The sequence below is a fragment of the Jaculus jaculus genome, chromosome 12, assembly GCF_020740685.1.
Source record: "Jaculus jaculus isolate mJacJac1 chromosome 12, mJacJac1.mat.Y.cur, whole genome shotgun sequence".
Lineage (NCBI taxonomy): Eukaryota > Metazoa > Chordata > Mammalia > Rodentia > Dipodidae > Jaculus > Jaculus jaculus.
In genome coordinates this window covers 64,238,986-64,252,230 of record NC_059113.1, presented here as the reverse complement: position 1 = coordinate 64,252,230, position 13,245 = coordinate 64,238,986, and the positions used below count along the sequence as shown (strand labels likewise).

At 42.0% G+C, this 13,245-nt stretch overlaps 1 protein-coding gene across 1 annotated transcript in view; it reads left to right on the top strand.

The window, feature by feature from the left end:
- Positions 1-362: 362 nt before the first annotated feature.
- Slc28a3 (solute carrier family 28 member 3) overlaps positions 363-13,245 on the top strand; it is a 72,732-nt gene continuing 59,849 nt past the window's right edge. Inside the window, exon 1 of the mRNA XM_004671001.2 lies at positions 363-434. Within this exon, the coding sequence (XP_004671058.1) occupies positions 363-434 (72 nt within the window). The remainder of the gene's footprint in view (positions 435-13,245) is intronic.

Genomic DNA, 13,245 nt, shown 5'->3' with positions numbered 1-13,245 from the left:
CGGCAGAGCCATCTCCCCATCCCAAAATAGATTGTTTCACTAAAAACTACATAGAAAGTGATATCTCTCATTTGTACATTACAAACATTTTCTCTCCAAAAATGGCTCTGGAAAGAGGAGGGAAGTGGGAGAGTCTGAGCTGAAGTCTCACCCCGCCCATCCCTAGGCCCCTCCCGCCCCACCCCAACCTGATGTCAGCCCAAGTCATTCAGGAGATTATTATAAAAGTTTCCAAACTGAAGCAATGTTCAGGGTTTCACAGCAGCAGGTGGCCTTCTGACATAATAGAGGCTGTGTTCTTTTGCTCAGGCACCAGGACCTCCAGGTCAGACACAGGAAAGGAATTCCAGCCCAGCTGCAAAATGAACTTGGAGCTGAAGAGTCCTGCAGCCCCCAGCGCCAGTGCCCAGGGCCACAGCAACTCCGCCTTCCAGGTAAGCAGAAGCGAGGGAGCCTGCTCTCCCTTCACCCCTTCAGGGACGCCAGATTCCGCATGGAAACAGTGAGGTCTCTGAGCAACAAATCAGAATCAATGGCAAGCGTTAAGCCATGATTTTTCCTGTCCTGGGCTCTTCGGTGCTGAAAAACCTGAAAAGTCTCTTTTAAGGTTCTGTGCAGATTCGGACTTGCTCTGTCACTCCGAAGTAAACCGACTTCCTCTTCCTTCCCCACTGGGGCACACAGCCAGGTTCACACATTTACCTATAGGCCCCTTTCCCAAGCCCTGGAAGGGAAGAGAAGGGACATGCAGATTCTGGTTGGAATAAGCAGACTCTTGTAGGGGTTCCTCAGAAGTTGTGGTATATGGGCTAGGAGACTGCCTCTATGGCTTATGCAAATTACCTAATGTACTCAACCAAAACTACTCAAAAATTAATACTGCTGATCCCAGGGCTGGGTGCCACAGGCGGGGTCCCAGAAGGAGGCCTGTCAGAGGCCAGGTGATACTATTTTGCCTGGCTGTGGCACCTCGATTTCTAAATTGTCCCTGGGTCTTCTTCCTTTCCTTACCTGGCATTCAACATCACAGCTTTGGAAAGACATAGGCCACATGAGCAAGGCTGAGCTATCCTTGGGCTTCTTGGGCACTAGATGGGTAAAACAGAGCTTTTCAATAATTACAACAAAGGCTTCACGTGGGTCCTGAATTTTCCAGCCATGTGGTCCTGTAACTTCCCTGAGCCTCAGCTGGTCATGTGTACAGTAATCACAACTTGTCATAGCTTATAAGTGTGAGGACAGAAGGGACTTCCTCCTATCCTTTCAGAGTAAGTTCCTGAGGGCTGCAAATTAAACCAGAAAAAAGACAAATTAATGGGAGAAAGAGTATACACATTTTACAAGTATTTAAAGTTCCACATGTTTGGAGCAGTGGCATATTTTGAAGGTGTCATATCCTGATGCTCTTTATAAGCATTAAATAAGGGAGGGTGATATCGCATGGGATCTATTATGCCTCAATAGAACAGAAGGGGTGTAGTGTGAAGGAGTCAATGTGAGTTTAGCAGTGACAAAAAAAAAAGGTATCTGCAGGAAAAGGGTCTGTGTCACTGTAACTGGTTACTCACACACTGAAGGACGTGCACTAGGAGACCATTTTCTTATCCCTCACTATTCTATCAAACAGCATTTCCAGGTTTCAGGGTTTGGAGTGGGGCACACTCATCCCAGCAGAGTGTCATGGTATAGACACCACCACTAGCAAGCAGAAACTGGGTTCGTTTTTTTCAAAGCCTGCTTTTCACCAGGAGTTTTCTGGAGAGCTATATGTACTCAGCAGATCATCAGTTGTTCCTTGGGAATGGTCAGCAGTAAGAGAGGACTATCAGTTCCAGGAGAGAGCCACTGCTTTTGCCCTCAAGAAGTAGAGGAGGCAGAAATGAGCAGCTGCAGCATAATGTGATGGAAAAAGTGTACTGAAACCCAATATGGAGTTCGGGTTGGGCCAACTAGGGACTCTCAACAGTGCCACAGGGGGTGTGATTGCTTGGGTAGACTGACAAAGCAAGAAAGGATTCCTCAGGAAAGAAAGGGGTCAACAAAACATCTCAGGCAAAGAGCATTTGGACATAGGCTCAGGGGCCTGAGAGATGGGCATAGGTCTGCAATGGAAGCAGAAAGAGGGTGTAAGGGAAAGGAACAGACTGGTGGTACCCAGGTGATGTGACCTCCATGTGCTAAAGCATTTGAGAGGAAATCATTAGAATTTTCCATTAAATTATTATTTCAGAGGCTTCTAGTAACCATGTTGAAGGTAGATGAAAATGTTGGGATACCAGAAAGGAGTCTAGACCAGAGGCATGGGCACAGGTTTTGAGTTCTCATATGAGCTGCTCCACAGTGGAGAATCAAAAGTGGGGAAGGGCCAGGTGTGGTGGCACATGGCGCACGCCTTTAATCCCAGCACTTGGGAGGCAGAGGTAGGATGATTGCCCTGAGTTAGAGGCCACCCTGAGACTCCATAGTGAATTCCAGGTCATCCTGGGCTGGAGTAAACCCTACCATGGAAACTCCCCCCCCAAAAAAAAAAAAGTGGGGACAGGATGCAAGAGTTGCTCTCATCTGAACTTTCAGTGTCTCCTCTGTAAAAACAGGATCAGAATATTGCCAATGTCAGGCTTATTGGGAAAATTAACTATGGTAATACACAATACTATAAAAAGTAAGCTGGAAATTGGTCATAGTGGAGCACGCCTTTAATCTCAGCACTCAGGAAGCAGAGGTAAGAGGATCAGCCTGAGATTACATAGTGAATTCCAGGTCAGCCTGGACTAGAGTGAGAACCTACCTTGAAAAACCAGAATAAATAAATAAAATAGTGGCTCATGCCTGTAATCCCAGCCTTCATGAGGCTTAGGTAAGAGCATTATGAGTTTCAGATCAGTCTGGACTAGAATGAGACCCTACCTCAAAAAAAAAAATAAAATAAGGTGTATGTAATACACATATACATGCAGATGAAAAACAGTATCTGGCATAAATATAATCATAGCTCTTTGTGCCAGAGCAGAGAGAAGTGAACGTTTATAGTTTGGAATGTCAACTTGGAAGAGATTTTTGTTTGTTTTTTTTGTTTATGAGGCAGGATGTCACTCTAGCCCAGGCTGACTTGTAACTCAGTCAGCAAGCCACATCTTCCCCTACCTCAGGTTCCTGAGTGCTGGAATTAAAGGTGTGAGCTACCTCAGGTTCCTGAGTGCTGGAATTAAAGGTGTGAGCTATCACACCCGGCTTGGAAGGAATTTGTTTTTGTTCATCTGGGACTAAAGTTGAATAAGGAAGAGAAAGAGTTCCATTTGGGACCTGTTGGTTGAGATTCCAAATGTCACAATCAAGATATGGATCTGGTAGGAAGCTTACAGTTCACATTCACCTTGGCCTGGAGGACACATGTTTGAGGTCTCTGATACCCCAAGCAGATATGAACAGGAGTGTGGGGGGAGGCAACTGCAAAGGGAAACCTTGTACACAGGAAGGCTGAGGAAGCAGAGAAGATACAGGATTCAGAGAAGGACAGGGAGCCACAGGAGAGCTAGGCATAGAGCCAGACAAATGGTGGGCATAGAGGGGGCAGCCACAGGGCCAACAGGGCACAGTAAGCATAGAACTCATATAGGCTCATTGGGTTTGCCAGCTTGGAGGTCACTAGTGACCTGGTACTGGTCGGAAGGAAACACCTGTTACGGGAGTTGGACTACAAAACTACAGAATGATTGATCTTCTGACAATGAGGTGAGATAAAAGAAGGTTTAGGGGAAGAAATACAGATATTTTGTACTGAAAGATACAGAAAAAACAGGTGAAACAAACCTACAGCTCACCACAAGTGGAGAAGCACCGAGATCTAGGAATACGGCCCTGCCACGCTCAGCAGCCCAGCACCACACTGCCACTACTGCCTCCGTTCTCACACAGCTGACCCTGGAGTCAGCCCTGGCCAGCACGCAGGACTTTATTCCTTAACGTCTAGCTGTGAGTCCCCTTGCACAACTCACTTACCTTGAAACATGTAATTAGGCAGGATGAATGCATTTGTTACTCTGGAATTTTTTATTTGTTTTTGTCTTTTGAGGCAGGGTCTCATTGTAGCCCAGGCTGACTTGGAACTTTCTCTCTAACCCCAGGTTGGCCTTGAACTCATGACGATTCTACTATCTCAGTCTTCTGAGTGCTGGGATTAAAGGTGTGTGCCACCACACCGGGCTTTGTTACTGGCTTCTTTTGCAGTTGCCTGTTCCTAAGGGTCAGCCACTGCAGTTCAACTGAGTTCATTAACACAGGCTCTCTGATGCATATAAGTGACACATTTTGGTCTTAGAGGATGTGCATCACCCTGTCGGGATCTTGCGGAGCTTCTACAGTGAGGCATGAGCCTGTGACGCACAAGACACCTGCAACTATTTGCTCTGGGCTGTGCTTAAAAATGGAATTCTACGTCATTTTAATACAAATTTACTTGTGACTTTTACTAATTCTGCCAAACTGGTTTCTTATGTAGTTGTGTTAATTTGCACATCCTGTCAGTAGCGTGTAAGCTCCTGTTTTCTTCCACATCTTCAGCAGCCTTGAAAGTTCAGCCTTTCTGGTGGGTGTCTACTAGTGCAATTATGTATAGATTAAGACAGTGCGTTCTCAGAAAGACATGGTTGGGTCACACAACTTAGAATGTATTTAGACAAACCTATGTGGGATCTGTCAGCCATTTAACATGTCTCTGATTCCACCAAGAGATGCAGTGAGTATGAGGTGTTCAAGGTTTGCTGCAGTATGACACTGCACATCCATGCAGTAAGCTTGCCTTTCTAAGTAGAAAGAACACGCTCTAAAATAACAATAACAAGTGCTGTAAGCCAAGCAAGGTAGTGCATGCCTACAATTCCCATACTCGGGAAGCTGAGCAGGAGGATGACAAGTTCCAGGCCAGGCTGTCTCAAGAAAGAAAATTAAACAAAGGAAAGTGTAGTATTGTGAGCATATGACCATTATCAGTGCTTTGTTATCAGTATATCATCACTCATGCTATACTTCTCTACAACAGACATCTGAGAAAGACATCACTCCATGCATGACAACAGCTATGATATCACTAGGTGATAGGGATTTTTCAGCTCCATGATAATCTTCTGGCAATAACCAACACATATGTGGCATTTGGCCAAACATAGCTATGCCACTCTTGACACTTAGGCTTAGTTTACATCATCCTATATTGTCAGTCATTCAATGCCAATTTACAAATTATCTGTTTAAGCTTTTGTCCATTTTCTGTAGTGGATGTTATCTTTTTCTTCGTCATATAATGAGCTCATTGAATGTTCTGGTTGAGTCTATGTCAGTAAGAACTTCCAAGTGTCTTCTGTGACTCTGGAAACACCTTTCACTCTTGAATGATGTATTTTGGTACACAAAAGCTAACCATAATAGGTCTCACCAAGGTCTTTCTGCTTTCTAGATCTTGTGAAAAAAAAAAAAAAACTTACCTTGCAATTACTTATAAGCTTCTTTTCATATCAAGGTCTCTAGGTCCCCACCCAAAACTGTATTTAATGTATAGTAGAAGGTGCAATGTATAGTTGAAGGTTAAGTTCTTTGGTTTTCCAAATAGATATCCAATTATTTCAGCATTGCCTTTTTAAAAGACAATCTTATTTATTTAGTATTTATTGGCAGTTTCACACATGTACATGATGTATTTTGATCACATTCACCCCATTATCCTGTCTTATCCCCCTTCTACTCCTGCTGAATCCTTTCTTCCCAACTAGTACCCCTCTTACTTTTAGAAAGAGATAAATAGACGAATTACAAGAATCAATTTATGTTTTGGACACCAAATAATCAGATATAGCACTTGAATTCTGTAGTCAAAAACTTTCTTATACAAATTTTCAGTGAAAACTTGATCCAGCTTCTCTGCCAATGATTGTCAGAGTTTTCTTCTAGTTTATAAAAACAGTTAATCCCAAAACTCAGGAGGCAGAGGTAGGAGTATTGCTGTAAGTTTGAGGCCAGACTAAAACTACGTAGGAAATTCCAGGTCATCCTGACTAGAGCCAGACCCTATCTCAAAAAGTCAAATATGTATACTGACTGATTGTTGCCTCTGAGTCTATTGTGAAAAATAAAAGGCCTTAGTACATCTTATTCTTCAATTGATTGATTATACTAGAACAAAGAAGACCACATTTTTCCAGTTAATAACTATTCATATTTGGGGAGCTTTCTGGAATAGGGAAGTTCAAACAATTTTTTGAAAACTCAGAGGGAGGTAGGAAAGTATCTGGCAACATGAACCTGGTGTCAGGGAGGCGACACAAACCTCAGCATCTCTAAAGGTGACTTTAGTCACATCCTGGGAGCAGACTTATTGAAGTTGTCTCAGCATCTAGATTTAGCTTTCTTACTCCTTGGGGAGAAGCATCAGCCTCATCACAGGGGATTCTTAGAGAACAGACCCTGTGCTTGCTCTATGACTTTGCAGCCTAGGCTACATAGCCAGGTGTTGTTTCTAAGCAAACTAACAAAGCCACCACGTCTAGGGCATGGAGTCTAGTTCAGTGGTAAGATGCTTGCCTAGTATGCACAAGGTGCTAGGTCCCAACCCAACCCCACACACACCACTATTCACAGTTGGGTGGAACCTACTTTGGTAGGTTTTAGGACAGGATTGTAGTGAGGAAATGGGCTTCTGCTCTGGACAAATGGAGAGGGCAGGCTGAGTGACTCAGTGAATGGGGAGCCAACCTAGCAGGTTTGGAGGACTTGTTCAGTGGCAATCAAGACTGTTCATGTAAGTGAATGTCCTTTCAGGGATGAAAACTGCTGGAAAGCTAGTGTAGACTTTGTCACCAGACCCAAGAGTTTTACAGCTGGGAGGAATTATACCAAGTAAAGAGGAGGGGCACTGTCTCATAATGTACCCATCTGGGGGACGGGTTCCTCAGGAGTTTTTCACATAGCTCAGGATGACCTTGGTTGACACTTCCTGGGTGCTTGCCACAGTGAATTAAGATACAGAAAACAAAGAACAGGCATTTGCTTTTAAAGTGTATACTCTTCCCGCAGATGCACATGATTGTGCCTTCACATTCATGGGGGAAAGAGCCTAACGTGACTTCCATGCTATCCTATAGGAAGAGCACTTAAAGTAGGTTTTGCCTTTATTCAAACATACCAGAAGAAGCTTCCTTTAAAAGAGTTGTCCCTTCTCTGTGATTAAGGTATTGGAGGAAAAATGGAATCATTTACAAAAGGGGTAGGTGAAGGTATTTGCTGAGGGTCAAAGCAGAAATGTCTAAGCAATATTATAGCACAAGAAACATATGAAATTTAATTTTTTTGTTTTTATATTTTTATTTATTTGTAAGAAGAGAGAGGAAGCAGACAGACAGAATGGACACAGGAGGACCTCCAGCTGCTACAAACAAACTGTAGATGTATGCACCACTTTGTGCATCTGGCTTTATGTGGGTACTTGGGACTCAGACTCTGGTCGTTGGGCTCTGCAGGCAAGTGCCTTAACTGCTGAGCCATCTGTCCAGCCCAAATTTTTCTACAAGTAAATTAAGATATAAAACAAAACAAGTATGGCTGATTTTAACTATTGTAATTAACCTAAGGAGTCTGGGGTGGCTTTTATTCTTGTTATATATGTTATCACTGATGCTGAGTTATTACCAGAAACTCTCAATCTGTATTTAGATTTCATAAACTGTATTTGAAAACAGATTTATGACCACATTATTCTAAGCACACAAAAATGTATCCAATAATTGAACCTTGTGCACAATTTTCAATTTAAGTTATTTAAAATGTTTTTGTTTTTAGAATTCTGTGGAGGTTTTGAAACACAATTCTCATGTGGCCAGGCTGGCATTGTTTGCTTGGCTAGTGACTTACATGATTTAATTTGTTGTAGTTAGTACCTCTTATCATGTCTTATATGTAGTATTACTTGGCATTTTGAAAGATTTTCAAAGCTCTTGGGCTGAGAATGTAACTCAGTAATAGAACATGTGCCTAGCATTCAGGAGACCCAGTTCCCAGTGCGTGCATACACACACACACACACACCATACACACTATTCAGCCCTTTATGGACAACTCCTTCCCCAGGTTGTCCATTACATTATTGCTTAGCATACTGGTTTCTCCACTCATCACTACCCTCTGTGCGCTGGTACTGTTAAGCAACTGTCTTCAGAGAAATAATATTGGATCAGATCAGCTCTGAGTCAAATGGAGGGAGGTAAACTTTGTAAGAAAGCTCCCAAGAAAATTTTCAGACAGATTAAAAATAGCAGTTATCTGGACACTAGCTTTGGAGAAGAGCTCCACCTCTAATTCAGGCCTTGATGTGCTGCTTGGCCTCATAAGACTCTCCTGCATCTGAGGAAGGAGAGGAGAACTGCCATAACACAAGACACCACCGAGCTCGCTGTGCTGGGATACCATTGCTTTACTTGAAAGAAAGAAAAAAAAACAACTATGGATTGGCTGTAAACCTTCTGGAAAGTTAATTTTGACAGTTTTGCCAAGTGTAGCGAGTGGTACTGGGTCCATCTGTAGGCTGGAACACATTGCACGATCTGTCAGGACTGAGGCTCAAAGACTTCCAGCCATCACTGTTGCTTTTTGCCAGAGGTAGAAAAATAATTTAGTCTTCTTATCAGAAAAAGGAAAGGAGATTGAAGGCTGCTTTTTTTTTTTTTTCTACCAAGAGAAATGCTACACTGAGGCCAAGAGGCTTGAGTTGTGCATTTGTATTGTATGGGACAAGGCCTGTTTATTATCTGTCCCTGCATGGGGATGTCAGGACAACCCCTCCATCGAGGTAGCTCTGAAGGCAATGGGGCTGCAAGTACATTTCAACCTCAGAGGGCAAACTACAGAATTTGCAAAATGCTCTTAGGACAGAACTAAGATGAGTTCCCTGGCTCTGGCTTTATTTTTCACTTACTGTTTATAGAATCTACACTCTATAATTCTTTGACATAAAGGAAGGGAAGGGAAGGGAAGGGGAAAGGAAAAAGGGAAGGGAAAAGGAGTGAGAAGAAAGAAAGAGAATCGCATGCATTTCCTGCATCTTTTGGAGGTAAATAAAAGAGACAAATGAGGGAAATCTTGTGAATCAAATGGTTAAGAGGATCATGTGTGTTCAGGAACAAAGTACATGATTACCAGGAACAGATGAGTCAGAAGTACCTGTAGACTTCCCAGTCTTTCCCTTCAGTCTCCTGGTTCTGTAAGTTCAAGCCTTTGTTTCTGTTTTACCTTTTCTCTGAGAGCCAAAGTTGTTTGACACAAAGTGTGGCCTATGATTCAGCAGTTTATTGAGTTTTGACATTTTGCCAGGTATTATGTTAGGAGCTGCAAACAGAAAGCAACTGTTTGGTTAAAATGGAGCAATGACAAACTAGCACCATGCAATTTATGACAAATAGTATTCACCTCTCCTGGGAATCAGGTAACCTCTATTTCTGTATATTCCAAATAAATATTTTATACATCCTTTTCTTCTTTCAACACGTTATGCTGAGCAACTATTATTTTGTGCTAAGCAGAAGAAAAAAAGACACACAGATGTAATTTCCAGAGTGTTCCTCCACATTATATGTTATGTGGAGGAGTCCAGTCCTGGATGGGAAGGAAGAACCACTAGCCGGGAGACACCAGGCCAAAAAGAGGCAGGCAGGAATAAAGGCTACTTCTGGTTTACCACAAGGCGTTTTGCTGACTACAAAATCCTGGCCTCAAGAATCCAAAATCAATAATACATTTAGGTTTAGATTTCAAACTGACTTTCTGTGGGCTCAGGAACATTCTAGAATTAACTGGCCAGCAGATTACAAGAAGTTAGAACTAAAGTAATGGTAAAAATTCCTCCATGAAACAGTCAGAAAGCAGCCTACTAATGTGAGGTAAAGCTCTTCACACCATGAGAAAGTGTCAGTCACAGCACAAAGTGGTTCAAAAAAGGCTATTCTTTGACCTTGTGAACTGTATGTTCCTCACCCACCTGCCTGGCTTTGGGATGATTGGAAAAAGCACAATCTGGGAAGTACGATAGATGCCTGATGATGATTCCTGCCCCCCATCAAGTGTCCCTCCCTTGCAAATTCTATCTCTTTGCTGCTTTGTGAACTTTATTTATTTTTTTATTTTACTAACTACTGGGGCAGGGAATTTATAACCTACAAAAGTTCAGTGGTTCAGGAACATCTGCAAAGAGGAAGTTAGTTAGGAGTACTAACCCTGGCCTAGTTTGTGCCAGGACCAAGGCTCAGGCCCACATAGACGAAGCAATGAGCACAAAGATGTAGCAACATGATGGGTGAGACTTAGCAAGGAGGAGGTGCAAGACAACATTGCCAACACACACATCCCAGGAGCCAGCAAATCCAAGGCTTCCTGTTGGCCCACTTCACCACTTCCTTGTTCTCCTGCAAACACAAGCTTTTATGTCAGAGAAGAAGAAAGGCCTAGGGAGGAAAGCTGAGACAGGCCAGGTGAAGGCAAGAAATGCTGCCCTAGGCCTCTAAGAACTGACCTCACCAAATGTGGCCAATGTTTCAGCTGACACGTGGCCCCTTGCTAATGTGGAAAGAGGGATGTGGGAGACAACAATGAGCTTCTGGAGAGATGGCTCAGTGGTTAAAAGAACTTGCTTTCAATTCATGACAGCCCAGGTTTGATTCTCCAGCACTCACAAAAATCCAGAATGCATGAAGTAGTGCATGTGTTTGGAGTTTGCAGTGACAGGAGGTCTAGAACACAGCAAATGTTCCAACATCAGCAACAACTAATCATGCCACTTATCTATGGATCTTAATTTGGTCCAGATCAAATCAAATTAGAAATCCAGGTGTGAAGTCTGCTTGCACAGAACACTGGGATCCCTGATGTGAGGCCTGTGAAAGATGGCATATGCAATTTTCCCTATGAACAACAGAGTTGATGCTAGGGTTGAACTCAAGGCCTAACTCATGCTGAGAGCAAGCCCCCTCCCACTAAGCTATGTCCTTAACCCTTTCACTCTTTATTTTGAGACAGGGTCTCAATGAAGCAGGACTTGAACTCACTGTGTAGCCCAGGCAGACCTTAAACTTATGATCCTCCTGCCTGAGCCTCCTTTGTATTTTGGACGGCAGGCTTGCATCACCACACTCAGCCCACACACAGCTTTGAACTGAGATCACAGAATGAGAAGCCTCTAGTCCATTAGGTCCTCGCTAGGCTGTGCAATCTTGGCTCCCATCTTGTGTCTCTGAGACATGTATGGAGTTACTTTTAGGGGCTTTGGGTCATTTCTATTCATTTCCTACTTAGGCAAATGGCATTCTTGAAAATTTTAGGTAATGTAAATTTATTCCACATATTTCTGATTAATTTGTCTATTGATGGCCAAGCTAATTGTAGCAATTTCATGCAGTAACTAGTTTCCAAATGTATGCTTGAGGTCATTATCACTAAATATTCAGGGAATCTCAAATTATAATGTCTAGGGTTTTGTTTTTTCTTCTGTTGGTTGTTATTGTTGTATTGGTTTTAAAAGTTTTACTATATAGTCCTAGCTGGCTTTGAACTTGCTATGTAGATCAGGCAGGATTCAAACAAGTTGTGGAATTTGTATAAACCAGCAATTACAAAAGAAAATATGATGTGTATAGCTTGGGAATAATTTCAAGAAAGTTACAAGATAAAGGCATCACTAGGGATCTGGTGAGATGGTCAGTGGATAAAGTGCTTGTCACATAAACATGGAAACTTGAGTTCAGATCCCCAGAACTCACATAAAAATGATAGACATGGTGGCATACACCTGTAATCCCAGCACTGGGGGGATGGACATAGGCGTATCCCTTTGATGTGCTAGCTACCTTGACTAGCCAAACCATTGAGTTCCAGGTTCAGTGAAAGACTCTCAAAAAAAAAAAAAAAAAAAAGAAAATGACTGAGAAAGATATCCGACATCAACTTTTGCCCTCCACAGGCAGTCATACCTGCCACCCATACAGACATCCACATGCATACATACACACCATACTCACATACAAACCAAACAGAAATATCATTATGATCACCAATATTTCATTATTTTAAAATTTTTATTGACAATTTCCATAATTATAGAGAGTGAACTATGATAATTCCTTCCCCTCTCCCACTTTCTCCTTCACAAGTCAACTCTCCATCAACTCCCCCTCTCAATTAGTCTCTTATTTTAATGTCATCATGTTTTCCTCCTATTATGAGAGACTTGTGAAGGTAGTACCAGGCATTAGGAGGTCATGAATATCCAGGCCATTTTGTGTCTGGAAGATTGCATTGTAAACTGTCCTACCCTTCCTTTGACTTTTCTTCTGCAATGAAACCTGGACCTTGGAAGATGTGATAGAGATGTTATAGTGCTGAACACTCCTCTGTCACTTCTCAGCACTATGGTGCCTCTAGATTCCTTGATTTCATCCTCAGCATGTTTATTGTAAATATATAGGAAGGCTACTGATTTCTGTGTGTTTATTTTGTATCCTCCTATGTTGTTAAACGTGTTTATCATCTCTAACAGTTTGCTGGTAGAGTCTTTAGGGACCTTTATGTACAGAATCATATCATCTGAAAATAATGATAATTTGATCTCTTCCTTTCCAATTTGTGTCCCTTTTATGTGTGTCTCTTGCCTATGGCTATAACTAAGACTTCCAGTACTATATTAAATAAAAGTAGGGATAGTGGACACCTTTGTCCTGATTTTAGTCCTTGGTTTCTGTCCTTGCTCCTGATTTTAGTGGAAAAGCTTCAAGTTTTTCTCCATTTAGTATTATATTGGCTGTATGTTTGTTATAAATAGTTTTTATTATGCTGAGCTATGTTCCTTCTATTCCCAGCTTCTTTAGGATTTTTATCATGAAAGGATGTTGGATTTTGTCAAGTGCCTTTCCTGTATCCATTGAGATTATCATGTGATTTTTGTCTTTCAGTCCATTTATATGGCATATTACATTTATCAATTTGCATATGTTGCACAATCCCTGCATCTCTGGGATAAAATCTTCTTGATCAGGGTGAATGATCTTTTTGAGATATTCTTGTCTTCTGTTTGCCAGTATTTTGTTGAAAATTTTTGTATCTATGTTCACAAGGGAGATTGACCTGTAATTTTCTTTTTTTGTTCTGTCTTTGTCTGGTTTTGGTATCAAGGTAATGCTGGTACCATAGAAGGAGTTTGGTAGTATTCCTTAATTT